Source organism: Trachypithecus francoisi, unplaced genomic scaffold (assembly GCF_009764315.1).
Source record: "Trachypithecus francoisi isolate TF-2019V2 unplaced genomic scaffold, Tfra_2.0 Lachesis_group7, whole genome shotgun sequence".
In the NCBI taxonomy this organism is placed as follows: Eukaryota; Metazoa; Chordata; class Mammalia; order Primates; family Cercopithecidae; genus Trachypithecus; species Trachypithecus francoisi.
Genome location: NW_022681472.1, coordinates 52,884,366 through 52,904,536, shown reverse-complemented (window position 1 = coordinate 52,904,536; position 20,171 = coordinate 52,884,366). Strand labels below are relative to the sequence as shown.

Sequence of the window (20,171 nt, the reverse complement as noted above, 5' to 3'; positions counted from 1 at the left end):
AATTGTATCATAAAAATGCAAGCAGAGTCATTTAAAAAGTTCACACCTTTTATTTCGACAATCACTAAAATAGATCTCCCCACCCCACCCCCACCAATAAAAGTTCCGTTCCTATTTGGTATCACCCACCAATGCCAAAGGCAGACCTCGAGACTCAATTATCATCCAACTGAAGGGGAGCAGCTGTCCCTTCTCTCCCCTGTTGATCACTGGCTGAAATCCACTTGCTCTGCAAGGATTAGGTATTGCCTCCTTCCTCACGACTAACATGCTATAGTGATTTCTCCCTCTTCTAAATCCTTTCCATTTACTCTGTTCAGACTTTATACTGTTTGGCACTTTGTCAATGATAGCATCCTCCATAAAAATAATATGCTTTTAGTACATTATTTAAAACTTCATTATATACGGTTTGTAATATTAACTTTCTTATGTGTGTGTTTAAAGTTATTTTTGAAGTAAAATGTAAGGTCTTTCTGGTCAAAGTCTGTGACTCCTTTTCTTTTTGTGTGTTGCTAGGCAAAGGCATCCTGGTAGTGGTGAAGATGAGTACTTTTAGGCAGCTCACAGAGCTGATCTCACTTTGAGCACCATGGGAGGTAAAGACCTCAGGGTAGTTGGCCTCTTGTGCAGCTAAAGTGTTTGGAAAGCCAGAACAAAGTGAAAGGAAGACCCGAGAGTGGGTCAGTTTTCTGCCAAAGATAGAGAATATAGCTATAGAATGCTCCCAGCCTACAGTGCAGAGCTGTTGTTGGGAAGCGGCTGCTCAGCCAGTGCCTGTATGCCCTAGCCTCTCATGCAGTTGGACTACATGACTAGTTCTTGCCAATGGAGTGTGAGTAGAAATGATGTCAGCCACTTCCATAACTGTCCCATAAAAACCTCCTACTATCCCCCTGCCTGCCAGCTGTATGTCAATACTCGAAGGCATATTAAAAGCCATGTTGTTAAAGGGTGTGTCAGCTTGGATCCGTGAATACCTATATAAAGCAGAGCCCTACTGTAGATTGGAAATTAAGCGAGCAAGGAATATATTTCTGGGTTATGTTAGGTCATTGAAATTTGACCGATTATTTGTTTCAGCAGTTAGCATAACCTTATTTGGAACAGATGACCTCTCTGTTGTGACTGGAGTGAACTGGATATTGTTGGACTGTTTGCTGGCATTCAGTAATGCCACAGAGAAAGAAGTCTAAAGACAATCTAATTTACCCCTGTGGTTTGTGACTTGCTTATTATATTAACTTTTAAGTTAAACTCAGCCATCTTTGAAATGATTATAGTCTTGATAATGTCAATATCGATATGGTAATCATAAGAATCCAGAATAAGTCCTTTGAAATTGGCTGTATCACGTAAAGCATGCACAATGTCTTTTTAAAGGTGAGATAAAGAGTTACTGTAAAACAAAATGCTGGAATAGGAACAGCTCCAGCCTCCTGCTCCCAGCATGAGTGACACAGAAGATGGGCGATTTCTGCATTTTCAACTGAGATACCGGGTTCATCTCACTGGGGCATGTCGGACAGTTGGCGCTGGTCCGCAGGTGCAGCCCGATCAGCCAGAGCTGAAGCAGGGCAAGGCATCGCCTCACCTGGGAAGCACAAGTGGGAAGGGAATTCCTTTTCCTAGCCAAAGGAAATTGAGACACACAACACCTGGAAAATCGGGTAACTCCCACTCTAATACTGTGCTTTACCAAGGGTCTTAGCAAACGGCACACCAGGAGATTATATCCCACACCTGGCCCAGAGTGTCCCATGCCCATGGAGCCTCCCTCATTGCTAGCACAGGAGTCTGAGATCTAACTGTAAGGTGGCAGCGAGGCTGGGGGAGGGGCATCTGCCATTGCTGAGGCTTAAGTAGGTAAACAAAGCCTCCGGGAAGCTCAAATTGGGTGGAACCCACCACAGCTCAAGGAGGCTGGCCTGCCTCTGTAGACTCCTCCTCTGGGGACAGGGAATAGCTAAACAAAAAGCAGCAGAAACCTCAGCAGAGGTAAATGCCCCTGTCTGACAGCTTTGAAGACAGCAGTGGATCTCCCAGCACAGAGGTTGAGATCTGAGAATGGACAGACTGCCTGCTCAAGTGGGTCCCTGACCCCTGAGTAGCCTAACTGGGAAACATCCCCCACTAGGTGCAGACTGACACTTCACACCTGACATGGCGGGGTACACCCCTGAGACAAAGCTTCCAGAGCAACAATCAGACAGCAACACTTGCTGTTCAGCAACATTCTATCTTCTGCAGCCTCTGCTGCTGATACCCAGGCAAACAGGGTCTGGAGTAGACCTCAAGCAAACTCCAACAGACATGCAGCTGAGGGTCCTGACTGTTAGAAGGAAAACTAACAAACAGAAAGGACATCCACACCAAAACCCCATGAGTAAGTCACCATCATCAAAGACCAAAGGCAGATAAAACCACAAAGATGGGGAAAAAGCAGTGCAGAAAAGCTGGAAATTCAAAAAATCAGAGCGCATCTCCCCCTCCAAAGGAATGCAGCTCACTGCCAGCAACGGAACAAAGCTGGATGGAGAATGACTTTGACGAGTTGAGAGAAGAAGGCTTCAGTTGATCAAACTTCTCAGAGCTAAAGGAGGAACTACGTAACCAGCACAAATAAACTAAAAACCTTAAAAAAAAAAGGATGAATGGATAACTAGAATAATCAATGAAGAGAAGACCTTAAAAGAACTGATAGAGATGAAAACCATAACACGAGAACTACATGACAAACACACAAGCTTCAGTAACCAACTTGATCAAGTGGAAGAAAGAGTATCAGCGATTGAAGATCAAATGAATGAAATGAAGCGAGAAGAGAAGTGTAGAGAAAAAAGAGTAAAAAGAAATGAACAAAACCTCCAAGAAATATGGGATTATGTGAAAAGACCATATCTATGTCTGATTGATGTGCCTGAAAGTGACAGGGAAAATGGAACCAAGTTAGAAAACACTCTGCAGGATATCATCGAGGAGAACTTCCCCAACCTAGTAAGGCAGGCCAACATTCAAATTCAGGAAATACAGAGAATGCCACAAAGATACTCCTTGAGAAGAGCAACTCCAAGACATATAATTGTCAGATTCACCAAAGTTGAAATGAAGGAAAAAATGTTAAGGGCAGCCAGAGAGAAAGGTCAGGTAACACAAAAAGGGAAGCCCATCAGACTAACAGCAGATCTCTCAGCAGAAATTCTCCAAGCCAGAAGAGAGTGGGGGCCAATATTCAACATTCTTAAAGAAAAGAATTTTCAACCCAGAATTTCATATCCAGCCAAATTAAGTTTCATAAGTGAAGGAGAAATAAAATCCTTTATAGACAAGCAAATGCTGAGAGATTTTGTCACCATGAGGCCTGCCCTACAAGAGACCCTGAAGGAAGCACTAAACATGGAAAGGAACAACAGGTACTAGCCATTGCAAAAATATGTCAAAATGTAAAGTCTATCAATGCTAGGAAGAAACTGCATCAACTAGCGAGCAAAATAACCAGCTAAGATCATAAAGACAGGATCAAGTTCACACATAACAATATTAACCTTAAATGTAAATGGAGTAAAAGGTCCAATTAAAAGACACAGACTGGCAAATTGGATAAAGAGTCAAGACCCATCAGTTTGCTGTATTCAGGAAACCCATCTCACATGCAGAGACACACATAGGCTCAAAATAAAGGGATGGAGGAAGATCTACCAAGCAAATGGAAAATAAAAAACAGCAGGGGTTGCAATCCTAGTCTCTGATAAAACAGACTTTAAACTTTCAAAGATCAAAAGAGACAAAGAAGGTCATTACATAATGGTAAAGGGATCAATTCATCAGGAAGAGCTAACTACCCTAAATATATATGCACCCAATACACAGGAGCATCCAGATTCATAAAGCAAGTCCTTAGAGACTTACAAAGAGACTTAGACTCCCATACAATAATAATGGGAGACTTTAACACCCTACTGTCAACATTAGACAGATCAACGAGACAGAAAGTTAACAAGGATATCCAGGAATTGAACTCAACTCTGCACCAAGCGGACCTAATAGACATTTACAGAACTCTCCACCCCAAATCAACAGAATATACATTCTTCTCAGCACCACATCGCACTTATTCCAAAATTGATCACATAATTGGAAGTAAAGCACTCCTCAGCAAATGTAAAAGAACAGAAATTATAACAAACTGTCTCTCAGAACACAGTGCAATCAAACCAGAGCTCAGGACTAAGAAACTCAATCAAAACCGCTCAACTACATGGAAACTGAACAACCTGCTCCTGAATAACTACTGGGTACATAACGAAATGAAGGTAGAAATAAAGATGTTCTTTGAGACCAATGAGAACAAAGATACAACATACCAGAATCTCTGGGACACATTTAAAGCAGTGTGTAGAGGGAAATTTATAGCACTAAATGCCCACAAGAGAAAGCTGGAAAGATCTAAAATTGACACCCTAACATCACAATTAAAAGAACTAGAGAAGCAAGAGCAAACACATTCAAAAGCTAATAGAAGGCAAGAAATAACTAAGATCAGAGCAGAACTGAAGGAGATAGAGACACAAAAAACCCTCCAAAAAAATCAGTGAATCCTGGAGCTGGTTTTTTGAAAAGATCAACAAAATTGATAGACCACTAGCAAGACTAATAAAGAAGAGAGAAGAATCAAATAGATGCAATAAAAAATGATAAAGGGGATATCACCACGGACCCCAGAGAAATACAAACTACCATCAGAGAATACTATAAACACCTCTATGCAAATAAACTAGAAAACCTAGAAGAAACGGATAATTTTCTGGACACTTACACTCTCCCAAGACTAAACCAGGAAGAAGTTGAATCCCTGAATAGACCAATAGCAGGCTCTGAAATTGAAGCAATAATTAATAGCCTACCAACCAAAAAAAGTCCAGGACCAGATGGATTCACAGCTGAATTCTACCAGAGGTACAAGGAGGAGTTGGTACCATTCCTTCTGAAACTATTCCAATCAATAGAAAAAGACAGAATCCTCCCTAACTCGTTTATGAGGCCAATATCATCCTGATACCAAAGCCTGACAGAGATACTACAAAAAAAGAGAATTTTAGACCAATATTCCTGACGAACATCGATGCAAAAGTCCTCAATAAAACACTGGCAAACCGAATCCAGCAGCACATCAAAAAGCTTATCCACCATGATCAAGTGGGCTTCATCCCTGGGGTGCAAGGATGGTTCAACATACGCAAATCAAAAAACATAATCCAGCATATAAACAGAACCAAAGACAAAAACCACATGATTATCTCAATGGATACAGAAAAGGCCTTTGACAAAATTCAACAGCCCTTCATGCTAAAAACTCTCAATAAATTTGGTATTGATGGAACGTATTTCAAAATAATAAGAGCTATTTATGACAAACCCACAGCCAATATCATACTGAATGGGCAAAAACTGGAAAAATTCCCTTTGAAAACTGGCACAAGACAGGGATGCCCTCTCTCACCACTCCTATTCAACATAGTCTTGGAAGTTCTGGCTAGGGGAATCAGGCAAGAGAAAGAAATCAAGGTTATTCAGTTAGGAAAATAAGTCAAATTGTCCCTGTTTGCAGATGACATGATTGTATATTTAGAAAATCCCATTGACTCAGCCCAAAATCTCCTTAAGCTGATAAGCAACTTCAGCAAAGTCTCAGGATAAAAAATCAATGCATAAAAATCACAAGTATTCTTATACGCCAGTAACAGACAAACAGAGAGCCAAATCAGGAATGAACTTCCATTCACAATAGCTTCAAAGAGAAAAAAATATCTAGGAATCCAACTTACAAGGGATGTAAAGGACCTCTTCAAGGAGAACTACAAACCACTGCTCAGTGAAATAAAAGAGGACACAAACAAATAGAAGAACATACCAATTCTCATGGATAGGAAGAATCAATATCATGAAAATGGCCATACTGCTCAAGGTAATTTATACATTCAATGCCATCCCCATTAAGTTACCAATGACTTTCTTCACAGAAGTGGAAAAAGCTTATCTAACGTTCGTATGGAACCAAAAAAGACCCCACATTGCCAAGACAATCCTAAGTCAAAAGAACAAAGCTGGAGGCATCATGCTACCTGACTTCAAACTATATTACAAGGCTACAGTAACCAAAACAGCATAGTACTGGTACCAAAACAGAGATATAGGCCAATGGAACAGAACAGAGTCCTCAGAAATAATACCACACATCTGATCTTTGACAAACCTGACAAAAACAAGAAATGGGGAAAGGATTCCCTATTTAATAAATGGTGCTGGGAAAATTGGCTAGCCATAAGTAGAAAGCTGAAGCTGGATCCTTTCCTTCCTCCTTGTATGAAAATTAATTCAAATGGATTAGAGACTTAAATGTTAGACCTAAAACCATAAAAATCCTAGAAGAAAACCTAGGTAATACCATTCAGGACATAGGCACGGGCAAGGACTTCATGTCTAAAATACCAAAAGCAACGGCAACAAAAGCCAAAATTGACAAATGGGATCTAATTAAACTAAAGAGCTTCTGCACAGCAAAAGAAACTACCATCAGAGTGAACAGGCAACCTACAGAATGGGAGAAAATTTTTGCAGTCCACTCATCCGACAAAGGGCTAATATCCAGAACCTATAAAGAGCTCAATCAAATTTACAAGAAAAAAACAAACAACCCCATCAAAAAGTGGGGAAAGGATATGAACAGACACTTCTCAAAAGAAGACATTCATACAGCCAACAGACACATGAAAAAATGTTCATCACCACTCGCCATCAGAGAAACGCAAATCAAAACCACAATGAGATACCATCACACACCAGTTAGAAAGGCAATCATTAAAAAATCAGGAAAGAACAGGTGCTGAAGAGGATGTGCAGAAATAGGAACACTTTTACACTGTTGGTGGGATTGTAAACCAGTTCAACCATTATGGAAAACAGTGTGGTGATTCCTCAAGGATCTAGAACTAGAAATACCATTTGACCCAGCCATCCCATTACTGGGGATATACCCAAAGGATTATAAGTCATGCTGCTATAAAGACACATGCACACGTACATTTATTGCGGCACTATTGACACTAGCAAAGACTTGGAATCAACCCAAATGTCCATCAGTGACAGACTGGATTAAGAAAATGTGGCACATATACACCATGGAATACTATGCAGCCATAAAAAAGGATGAGTTCGTATCCTTTGTAGAGACATGGATGCAGCTGGAAACCATCATTCTCAGCAAACTATCACAAGAACAGAAAACCAAATACCGCATGTTCTCACTCACAGGTGGAAATTGAACAATGAGATCACTTGGACACAGTAAAGAGAACATCACACACCAGGTCCTACTGTGAGGTGTGGGGGGAGGGATAGCATTAGGAGATATACCTAATGTAAATGACAAGTTAATGGGTGCAGCACACCAACATGGTACATGTATACATATGTAACAAACCTGCACGTTGTGCACATGTACCCTAGAACTTAAAGTATAATAAAAAAAAATTGCAAAAAAAAAAAAAAGAAATTGTGGTATATATGTATGATGGAATACTAGTCAGCCATAAAAAGTAATAAAATAATGGCATTTGCAGCAACCTGGATGGAACTGGAGACCATTATTCTAAGTGAAGTAACTCAGGAATGGAAAACCAAACATCGCGTGTTCTCACTCATAAGTGGGAGCTAAGCTACGAGGATGCAAAGGCACAAGAATGATACATTGAATTTTGGGGACTTAAGAGAAAGGATCGGAGGGAAGTGAGCAATAAAAGATTACTCATTGGGTACAGTGTATACTGCTCAGGTGATGGGTGCACCAAAATCTCACAAATCACCACTAAAGAACTTACTCATGTAACAAAATGCCACCTCTGCCCTAAAAACCTACGAAAATAAAATAAAATAATATCACTATCAGAAAAAAAAAAAAAAAGCCACTGTTTTCCCTTTCTGGAATTTCTTCTTTTTATTTCTGAAAATGCAATGCAGACTAGCCACCAACATGAAGCTACATTTGTATGGAGGCAGCCTGGATGCTGTCAAGATAAATTAGTTCTGTTTCTATGATTGCATGTCCTTTGAGTGTGTGTATTTCTGCCAACCTCAGAATTTTAGGCATTTCCGATTTCATCCATGTGCTTTAACAGGCTACAGTGAGACTCACATTATCGAGAAATAAACCTTCTCTTTTCACATTCTAGGAATTTCAGCGATGATAAAAATTTTTAGCCAGATCAATTGCAATTTAAATCCAATTTTTTTCTTGGAGTAGAGTGTATTACAGAGAATAAAAGAGGGTGCGGTGGCTCACACCTGTAATCCCAGCACTTTGGGAGGCTGAGGCGGGCAGATCACAAAGTCAGGAGATCGAGACCGTCTTGGCTAACACGGAAAAATACAAAAAATTAGCCAGGTGTGGTGGCACATGCCTGTAGTCCCAGCTACTTGGGAGGGTGAGGCAGGAGAATCGCTTGAACCTGGAGGCAGAGGTTGCAGTGAGCCAAGATTGTGCCACTGTACTCCAGCCTGGGCAACAAAGTGAGACTCCGTCTCAAAAAAAGAAAAAAAAAAAAAAAAAAGAACAGTTCTTTTAACTATTCTGTTTTTTTAAATAAAGTCCAATATATATAGAATTTTAAATCTCCTTCTTAAAAATAAGTTACTCTCTTGCCTTGAGGATCAAGTCCGCACTTCTAAACATGATTCATTTGTTCTTCTTGTCCAGGCTCTTGTTTACCTCAGTGTTCCACCCTTCTACCACTGTGCATCTTGCATTCTATGCAGCAGCCACTCTGAATTCCTTTCCATTTCTCCGGTGTGCTTTGCTTTGTCTCATCCCTGCCTTTGTACACACAGGTCCCTCTGCCAAGGTGCAGTACCCACCTCCTCCCTCCCTCTCCATTCTCCTTAGCTTACTTCCACTCAGTCTTCAGGTCCCAGCTTAGATGTAATTTCTTTCCCAGAAAGAAATTATAAGGTGTTAAGTCTTGAAAGACTTAAATTAATGATCAGTTATTAAGTTAATGATCAATTTAAGTTAATGATCAGTGTCCTTTAGAATGTAGGCTTTGTAAGGTCAGGGTAGATCTTTTTGATGCTAACATTAATGCATATCATAGTATACAGAACATTGTACATGCTCAGAAAATATTAATTGAATGTTGCTGAATCTAGAACAATCCTCATATGATGTTGTGGTCTACGACATCACATAGAAAATGATGTTACTGACCTACTAACCAAAGGACACTTGTCTTGAATTATGTTATCCCCAGGATCACCTGAGGCCAAAAGAACTAAAGTAGTGAAAGAGTAGGGCATAGGACATAAGTTGTCCTTTGTATAGTAAATAATTGTATTCAGTGACCAAATTCATGACTTTAAACTCATTATATACTAACTGACTGAAATAGGGTAATAGAGACTGACTTTGAAAAAAAAAAAAGGTCAAAAATAACATACACACAATTTACAAAAGAAACCCTTCTCTGATTTGGATAATTTAGGCTTGCAAGATTTGCTTCTTCTAATCTAGACATTCAGGGGAAACCATCCGGCAGCAGCAGACCAGATGCTCCTCTCTGGGCAACCATCACTGCTTGCCAGCATATGCTCATTGATTTTGGAGTTCCTCTTTGAACTAACATTTGACTTGATCCAGAGTATTTATGAGCTTGTATATTTTGCTGTCTCAAAATTTGCTCTTGATATTAATCTCTCCATCCTCCCTCTTCCATGTGGCCTTGTATTTCTAATCACGACCATCCACAATAATCTTCCTGCTTCAAGCTTCACACTTGTATAATGACAGCTGGTGTCAAACCAAGCTGTCCTCCACATTCCCAGGACAGAAGCCTGTGGCTGCTGCCATTTCCACCACCATCATGGCAATGCTCTTGGCAGACTCAAGGCCTCGGAACCTGGCACTCAAATGCCAAGGCTTCTGGGAGTATGGCAGGCATTGAGGTATGGGGATAGGCTCGGTGGGGAGAGGGAATGTTTGCCTGTAACTATTTCTCTGACATACATAAATATAGCAGAACTAGGGAGACTTTAAAAAAATGGCAGGATGGTAATCAGAATTTTTCTTTGGCTACAGACTGTGATGTAGAAGAAGAAAAGCTCTCAGCTCTACACCACAGCATCATCGGTTTACCAGTGCATTCTCATTCACAGGGCTGGAGGGAGAAGGCTCATACAAGGGTGTTTGCTAGGGCCAGTTGACCAGAAAGTATTGTTGAAAGTCTTAAATGGATAATGAGAGATATTTTTGTATATTACATGTACAAATGCTTAGCAATCCATGGCTGGGTTACCTTGTGTAACTGATAATACTGGAAGGCACCAACTCCACCTTGTTCTTCTGCAGTCCAGAGCACCAGCCGCAGAGTCCTCTTTGGACGCAGCCCTGGGAAAATAATAAAACAAAAAAAGTGATACTTTAGTTGATTTTGAATTTTATAAAAAAATGGCAGGGTCCCTCATCTGCCACGTGGAGGCAGGAGGAAATCAGAGGCACTCATCTCTCACTGGTGTGGTTACCTCCTTCAGGGTATGGCTGGCAAAACAAAGAGCAACTTCAGGGCTGATCTTCAGCCCAAGTTAATGGAGAAAGGGGTTGTGACAAATGCAGCTTGCAGGCCAGAAAGTGAGAGCCTCTCATCACATCCTTAACTGGATACCCTGCCCAGAAGAACCCAATGGATGGCCAAGATCAGTGAGATACTAGATCATATCTGGAAGATGCAGTTAGGATGACCCCAAGCAGATTGTGGGGTCTTTCAATGATCTTAATTGAAATTAAATCGTTTGGGTCTACTTAAGGATAAGCCGTGTAGGGGATGACTTTTTAGTCTAAACATACAAGCATAGCTAGATGCCCATGCTATCTTCAGCAATGTAATAACTGAAAAGCAGATTCCACAGTTATGCTTCCCCATGGCCAATTTCTTCTCCTACTTGGAAATAGAAGGTCATTCCCTTAAGGTCAATGAAAATTAATTGAATGAAGATGATATTTATTGACCTTATTACTGCACAAACAGCTTGGTGGCAATTTTATTGACTTGTGATACACAAATTTGTATCCTGGACTTGTTAAAGTTTATGGCAGATGTGGTGGATCCAGAACTATTTTTGGCTGACAATGTTTGCTCAGTAAAAGTTACCTACAAGGAAGCTCTGTTTCTGAAGTTAAAAAAATGGCGAGAGAGTGTGCTAAAAGTGCTACTTTGTGACCAAGAATTAATACCTGTTCTGATTCAGACTGATAATGGCATTTCTGAGAAATAACAAAGGCAGAAAATGTGAAGCTGTGCTTAAATCTTATTAAGAGGATTCATTTTCCCACCTCCTCATGGGGAGCCATAGGAAGGGTTAAAATGGACTTTGAGTGGCTCTGAGATGGACACACCCCATATCTCAAGTATAACCACATATGTGCTGCCACCCAGGTATATGGCCCTTGAAGGAGCCAGCTGGCTAGCTGCAGCCTGGATGACAAATGCTCCTGGGACACAGAGCTCTCTCCTGTCTCTTACAGGCTTCAAGAGGCACTCTCCTTTCCTAAGCCTAGTGCTAAGGAGCTGAAAAGGAGGAGCTATACTTTTTTATGAAATTGAATATAGTTGTGAAATCACTTTATACTTCAGCATGTTAACATAATTTAAAAAGCATAGGTTACTCCTCCAGAAGAGCAACTCCAAGACACATAATTGCCAGATTCACCACAGTTGAAATGAAGGAAAAAATCTTAAGGGCAGCCAGAGAGAAATGTCGGGTTACCCACAAAGGGAAGCACATCAGACTAACAACAGATCTCTCGGCAGAAACTCTACAAGCCAGAAGAGAGTGGGGGCCAATATTCAACGTTCTTAAAGAAAAGAATTTTCAACCCAGAATTTCATATCCAGCCAAACTAAGTTTCATCAGTGAAGGAGAAATAAAATCCTTTACAGATAAGCAAATGCTTAGAGATTTTGTCACCACCAGGCCTGCCTTACAAGAGACCCTGAAGGAAGCCCTAAACATGGAAAGGAACAACCGGTACCAGCCATTGCAAAAATATGCCAAAATGTAAGGACCATCGAGGCTAGGAAGAAACTGCATCAACTAATGAGCAAAATAACCAGTTAATATCATAATGACAGGATCAAGTTCACACATAACAATATTAACCTTAAATGTCAATGGACTAAATGCTCCAATTAAAAGACACAGACTGGCAAACTGGATCAAGAGTCAAGACCCATCAGTCTGCTGTATTCAGGAGACCCATCTCACATGCAGAGACATACATAGGCTCCAAATAAAGGGATGGAGGAAGATCTACCAAGCAAATGGAGAACAAAAAAAAGCAGGGGTTGCAATCCTAGTCTCTGATAAAACAGACTTTAAACCATCAAAGATCAAAAGAGACAAAGAAGGCCATTACATCATGGTAAAGGGATCAATTCAACAGGAAGAGCTAACTCTCCTAAATATATATGCACCCAATACAGGAGCACCCAGATTCATAAAGCAAGTCCTTAGAGACCTACAAAGAGACTTAGACTCCCATACAATAATAATGGGAGATTTCAACACTCCACTGTCAACATTAGACAGATCAACGAGACAGAAAGTTAACAAGGATATCCAGGAATTGAACTCATCTCTGCACCAAGCGGACCTAATAGACATCTATAGAACTCTCCACCCCAAATCAACAGAATATACATTCTTCTCAGCACCACATCGCACTTATTCCAAAATTGACCACATAACTGGAAGTAAAGCACTCCTCAGCAAATGTACAAGAACAGAAATTATAACAAACTGTCTCTCAGACCACAGTGCAATCAAACTAGAACTCAGGACTAAGAAACTCAATCAAAACCACTCAACTACATGGAAAATGAACAGCCTGCTCCTGAATGACTACTGGGTACATAACGAAATGAAAGCAGAAATAAAGATGTTCTTTGAAACCAATGAGAACAAAGATACAACATACCAGAATCTCTGGGACACATTTAAAGCAGTGTGTAGAGGGAAATTTATAGCACTAAATGCCCACAAGAGAAAGCAGGAAAGATCTAAAATTGACACTTAACATCACAATTAAAAGAACTAGAGAGGCAAGAGCAAACACATTCAAAAGCTAGCAGAAGGCAAGAAATAACTAAGATCAGAGCAGAACTGAAGGAGATAGAGTCACAAAAAACCCTCCAAAAGATCAATGAATCCAGGAGTTGGTTTTTTGAAAAGATCAACAAAATTGACAGACCGCTAGCAAGACTAATAAAGAAGAAAAGAGAGAGGAATCAAATAGACGCAATAAAAAATGATAAAGGGGATATCACCACCGACCCCACAGAAATACAAACAACCATCAGAGAATACTATAAATGCCTCTACGCAAATCAACTAGAAAATCTAGAAGAAATGGATAATTTCCTGGACACTTACACTCTCCCAAGACTGAACCAGGAAGAAGTTGAATCCCTGAATAGACCAATAGCAGGCTCTGAAATTGAGGCAACAATTAATAGCCTACCCACGAAAAAAAGTCCAGGACCAGATGGATTCACAGCTGAATTCTACCAGAGGTACAAGGAGGAGCTGGTACCATTCCTTCTGAAACTATTCCAATCAATAGAAAAAGAGGGAATCCTCCCTAACTCTTTTTATGAGGCCAACATCATCCTGATACCAAAGCCTGGCAGAGACACAACAAAAAAAGAGAATTTTAGACCAATATCCCTGATGAACATCGATGCAAAAATTCTCAATACAATACTGGCAAACCGGATTCAGCAGCACATCAAAAAGCTTATCCACCATGATCAAGTGGGCTTCATCCCTGGGATGCAAGGCTGGTTCAACATTCGCAAATCAATAAATGTAATCCAGCATATAAACAGAACCAAAGACAAGAACCACATGATTATCTCAATAGATGCAGAAAAGGCTTTTGACAAAATTCAACAGCCCTTTATGCTAAAAACGCTCAATAAATTCGGTATTGATGGAATGTACCTCAAAATAATAAGAGCTATTTACGACAAACCCACAGCTAATATCATACTGAATGGGCAAAAACTGGAAAAATTCCCTTTGAAAACTGGCACAAGACAGGGATGCCCTCTCTCACCACTCCTATTCAACATAGTGTTGGAAGTTCTGGCTAGGGCAATCAGGCAAGAGAAAGAAATCAAGGGTATCCAGTTAGGAAAAGAAGAAGTCAAATTGTCCCTGTTTGCAGATGACATGATTGTATATTTAGAAAACCCCATCGTCTCAGCCCAAAATCTCCTTAAGCTGATAAGCAACTTCAGCAAAGTCTCAGGATACAAAATTAATGTGCAAAAATCCCAAGCATTCTTATACACCAGTAACAGACAAGCAGAGAGCCAAATCAGGAATGAACTTCCATTCACAATTGCTTCAAAGAGAATCAAATACCTAGGAATCCAGCTTACAAGGGATGTAAAGGACCTCTTCAAGGAGAACTACAAACCACTGCTCAGTGAAATCAAAGAGGACACAAACAAATGGAAGAACATACCATGCTCATGGATAGGAAGAATCAATATCGTGAAAATGGCCATACTGCCCAAGGTTATTTATAGATTCAATGCCATCCCCATCAAGCTACCAATGATTTTCTTCACAGAATTGGAAAAAACGGCTTTAAAGTTCATATGGAACCAAAAAAGAGCCCGCATTGCCAAGACAATCCTAGGTCAAAAGGACAAAGCTGGAGGCGTCACGCTACCTGACTTCAAACTATACTACAAGGCTACAGTAACCAAAACAGCATGGTACTGGTACCACAACAGAGAAATAGACCAATGGAACAGAACAGAGTCCTCAGAAATAATACCACACATCTACAGCCATCTGATCTTTGACAAACCTGAGAGAAACAAGAAATGGGGAAAGGATTCCCTATTTAATAAATGGTGCTGGGAAAATTGGCTAGCCATAAGTAGAAAGCTGAAACTGGATCCTTTCCTTACCCCTTATACGAAAATTAATTCAAGATGGATTAGAGACTTAAATGTTAGACCTAATACCATAAAAACCCTAGAAGAAAATCTAGGTAGTACCATTCAGGACATAGGCATGGGCAAGGACTTCATGTCTAAAACACCAAAAGCAACGGCAGCAAAAGCAAAAATTGACAAATGGGATCTAATTAAACTAAAGAGCTTTTGCACAGCAAAAGAAACTACCATCAGAGTGAACAGGCAACCTACAGAATGGGAGAAAATTTTTGCAATCTACTCATCTGACAAAGGGCTAATATCCAGAATCTACAAAGAACTCAAACAAATATACAAGAAAAAAACAAACAACCCCATCAAAAAGTGGGGAAAGGATATGAACAGACATTTCTCAAAAGAAGACATCCATACAGCCAACAGACACATGAAAAAATGCTCGTCATCACTCGCCATCAGAGAAATGCAAATCAAAACCACAATGAGATACCATCTCACACCAGTTAGAATGGCAATCATTAAGAAGTCAGGAAACAACAGGTGTTGGAGAGGATGTGGAGAAATAGGAACACTTTTACACTGTTGGTGGGATTGTAAACTAGTTCAACCATTATGGAAAACAGTATGGCGATTCCTCAAGGATCTAGAACTAGATGTACCATATGACCCAGCCATCCCACTACTGGGTATATACCCAAAGGATTATAAATTACTCTACTACAAAGACACATGCACACGTATGTTTATTGCGGCACTATTCACAATAGCAAAGACTTGGAATCAACCCAAATGTCCATCTGTGACAGACTGGATTAAGAAAATGTGGCACATATACACCATGGAATACTATGCAGCCATAAAAAAGGATGAGTTTGCGTCCTTTGTAGGGACATGGATGCAGCTGGAAACCATCATTCTTAGCAAACTATCACAAGAAGAGAAAACCAAACACCGCATGTTCTCACTCATAGGTGGGAACTGAACAATGAGATCACTTGGACTCGGGAAGGGGAACATCACACACTGGGGCCTATCAGGGGGAGGGGGGAGGAGGGAGGGGTTGCATTGGGGTGTTATACATGATATAAACGTTATGCACATGTACCCTAGAACTTAAAGTATAATAAAAAATTAAAAATTAAAAATTAAAAAAAAAAAAAGCATAGGTTTAGGATGCAGGCTGACCATAGTTGCAGTTAAAACATGGACAAGCAATTTCTACATTCAGTTCCTCAGCAATCCTATTGGTGTTTCCATCGAAGTCCATATAGAATCCAACTTCTCATCTTGGCCACTACTGTGGTCTAAACCCCCACCCTCTGTTGTCTGGATTGCTGCAGTGGCCTCCTAACTGGGCTTGTTGCTGAAGCCCTCACCTCTCTTCAGGTGATGCTCCACACTGTAACCAGGAGAGTGTTTGCAAAACCTAAGCCAGATCATGTCATTTCTTGGCTCAAAACCTCCAATAACCAGAAGTAAGCTTCTGGAAGACAGGGATCTATGCTTTTTATTCATTGTAATGTCGTCAATTCCTAGATTGTTTGACACATATTAGGTGCCCAATAAATGGTACTGAAGGAACAAATAAATGCAAAGCTTAATATCTTGATTAGAATGAAATTTGAAGCCACTTCTCCAATCTCATCTTCTAAAAGTCTTCTGCTAGCTCATTCCCAGGCAAGGTGTTGTATTTGAAAAAGGCAGACAGATCTGGTGAATCCTGCTATCATTTGGCACTAGCTGTGTAACTACTGGGAAATTTATCTACCTGAAATTATGCCTCTTTATCTGAAAGGTGAAGATAACATTATGTGCCTATGCCATAACCCCTTCTCAAATGGAATGAGATGTGATAACACATGTAAGACAAACCTGGGGCTGGCATGTAATTGGCATTCAATAAGTGAACAATAAAACCACATAACACACTTTCACCTCACAGAGTAGAAGGAATATCTAAATGCCCAGGGAGGAAATTCTTCCAAAGGCCTTTGAATACTTGGAGAAGAAGAATTCCAGAGTGCCCACTGCTTGCTCTACCGAGTCAAACCACCTGCCCACATTCCTAGCATAAACTTACTAAACTGTTGTCTGAGGAGGAAATCTAATCAGGATTGCTAAAGATAACAATCTTTGGTTTCTTTCAAAGGAATGTGCTTAAAGTCAGTTTAAACGAAATGACGTGCTTGTAACAGGTAAAAATAAGAAAGGATAAAGTACTATTATTGTTTATATGCTGCAAATAAAAATTATAAACATTTTTTAAATCCACAAGAAAAGGAAAAAATACACTTTCTTTTTACATATCTGTGCACCTACCAGTAAAATACTACCAAATTATTAAAATGACAAAATTCTCTAAATTAGAACAAACAGGCAGCACAGGCTGTAGAATATTCATTTTTAAAAAGCAAACGCTCTGAATATCCCCATAGATTTTGTGTGCCACATGAAAGTTATTATCCTATAGGGATAGTCTCCTTTACATTCCAAATCAGTCACATGGCCAGTGATGTATTAAGGTAATAAAGAGGTAATTGATTTGAAGTGAGGAATGCTAAGGCCTCAGCACAACAACAGCATAGTTGGTGCATAGCTCACGCTGAAAAGACTAACAAGCCTGCTCAAGCCCTTGAGAAGCTTAGCACCCATTAGCAGGGAACCCTAGCACCTACTTGACAGAGTGAAGGCCTTAGGAAGAAGTTAGGAAGCCAGTGGATTAGCAAATATTGAGTCCAAAGTCTCTTTCTACTCTGACAGTCTGATTGTCCCTGAACCTGAGAGAAATGCGTGAGGCTTCATTCAAGAACTAGACCTTAAACCTAGTGGGGAGTTCAGGTCCCCTCTCTACCCACATCCATGATGGACAGTGTGGAGTATAGAAAGGCATTGGCTGTGGAGTCTGAATGAGCTGTGTTTCACTCCTGGCTCTGCCGCTTCTGGCTCTGTGAGATTAGATTACTTATAATACCTAATCTCTTCCTCTATATAATAAGGAAAATGGTAATTGCCTGATGGGATTGTTATGAAAGTTAAATGAAACAAGGCAAATGTATATCAAGCATAGTCCCTTGCACATAGTAGGTTTTCAAGAATTGTTTATTAGCTTTTCTCTCCATCACTCTAGACCTTTCTGGTCAGTGCCAACAGTCACCAGGGAGAGCGTGTGGTAGAACTAGGTGAGACGCATGGTCCTCAGGCCGCTTCTTGAGGAGCCCCCGAACACTTTTGTTTATACAGAATGCCTAAGCCCAGTCAAGGGAAAAAACAGATTTCATCTAACCTGTAGGAAAACACATAATTTCTTTCAGTACAAAAAGCTCCCTCATCCCAATATAGAGCATATCCAAATCTAAATAAATAGAAACAAGTTCTTCCCTTTTAAAATGAGGGCCAATCAGAATGTTTAGTTTTTGGATAAAGTCAAAAGGCTAAATATATCTGAAATCTGAAGACAATTGATATAAGGACATCTATATTTATCATTTTCAAATGATAGAATTTATTGTGTATCTTAAATCCAAACTAGTTTGAAAAACCGTAAGTCTTAAATATATACAAGAAAGCAACAACAAAAACAATAATAAAGCAATAACAATGGTAGCAACAAAACAAGTGATATGAGGTCAAATGTATGGAATTAATTCTGTGGCAGATTTGGGGTAAGTGGAAGCTCTGTTGTAAGCTGGCCCCTATTCTGTCATGGCTTGGTAGCATGCAGCTCCAGTCCAAGGCAAGCACATGAGAGAAAGTCCTAGAATTAGAAGAGGCAGGGAGGACCCTGCTGAGTCTTAGCTGGTTAGGAGTCAGGTCTCATTGAGGTTTTGTGAGGGGAGAGGCAATCAGTTCTCCTATAAATGTATAGAAGGTACCAGAGATGCCTTGACCTCCTGGAATCTACAGTACCACTTCCAGATAATACAACAGTTTATAGCCATCATGGTTTTCCTTTAAAACAACATAAACTACCAATAATGTGTCAGAACTTGGTTTTGGTTTATGAAATAGGATATACATGCATTTCATTTTCATTTCATTGAGGAGAATACTAATACCAGGGGGAAGAGAAATTATGAAAAAAATTTCTTTGGACTTTTTTTTTCATTATTCTTAAATTTAAAGAATTCTGAGAGAAAAAATCATGATTAAGCTGATAATTTGAAAGGTCAGTTGACTGTCTTACACTTGCACAAAGAGAGGGGCAGAGCAAAGTAAACTTGGCTCTCAGCAGGAAAAGATTCATCCAGCCTTGTAGACAACTTGCCTAAATCATGAAATCTATAGAACACTGTTAACCATATGTGTTGACCCCAACACCCATTTACTATTCGGTTTCAACCCTCCAGAACTATAGATAAGTATTGTTCTCCCTTCTGTGATCTAACTTTGCAGAGAAAACACAAATTCCTTCTGCAGTAAATATACTCATTTTCTACTAGTTCACAAATACAACTGTTGTCCCACTCTCTTTCAGCAACAGCTCAGAAGAGAGTGCCTACACTTATATTCTGCAATAAACTTAACTAATAAGAGTACAGTATCTGAGATACAAAAGTAAATAATGACATGGTAGCGTGTGAATTGAATGACAAGAGGTAGTAAAGCAGAGTGGTTAAATGCATGGGTTTGGGCGTTGAGACCGCTTTCTGCTTTGGGCAAATTACATAATCTGTCATATAATTTATGAGCACATTATCACTGATAAAATAGGGGCATGGTTAGACAAAGATAAATTATTTTAGTGAAGTAAACTGCAACTACTTCTCTTTAAAGGCAGGAACAGAAGATCACCTTGAAGAAGATCTTTGTTCTTGGAAGAATCCCTTGGTGTCTTTCTTAGTTATGTAAATATAAAGCAATTAGGCACTTTGGGGAAGCATTAGGGCAGGGCAACAAAATGTTTTTTAAACTCCATCTTGCAAACTGCTACCTTTTGAGCCACCCCAAGAAACAATCTGCACACTTGTCAGGGGGAGAATCAGTGTGGGAAAAGGAGCCCAGGGCCTTCTGGAGGGAAGCCCTAGTGTCCTCATCCCATTTCTGTGACTGGAGGCCAGGAATGAGAGACCTATTGGCTCAGGGTGACACTGACTAAGGTCCCAGAGCAGGGAAGTTCCTGGAAGCCATGGAAATAAAGTGATCCTAATGAAAGGAGGA

The 20,171-nt window shown here is 40.0% G+C and overlaps 1 protein-coding gene and 1 long non-coding RNA gene across 2 annotated transcripts in view; one reads left to right on the top strand and one right to left on the bottom strand.

The window, feature by feature from the left end:
• CPQ (carboxypeptidase Q) overlaps positions 1-20,171 on the bottom strand; it is a 547,340-nt gene that overhangs the window by 127,517 nt on the left and 399,652 nt on the right. The window contains exon 6 of the mRNA XM_033203590.1: positions 10,344-10,435. Coding sequence (XP_033059481.1) covers positions 10,344-10,435 — 92 coding nt within the window. The remainder of the gene's footprint in view (positions 1-10,343; positions 10,436-20,171) is intronic.
• Positions 1-20,171, top strand: part of LOC117079569 — a 526,295-nt gene that overhangs the window by 435,636 nt on the left and 70,488 nt on the right. The gene's annotated exons all lie outside the window — the stretch shown is intronic.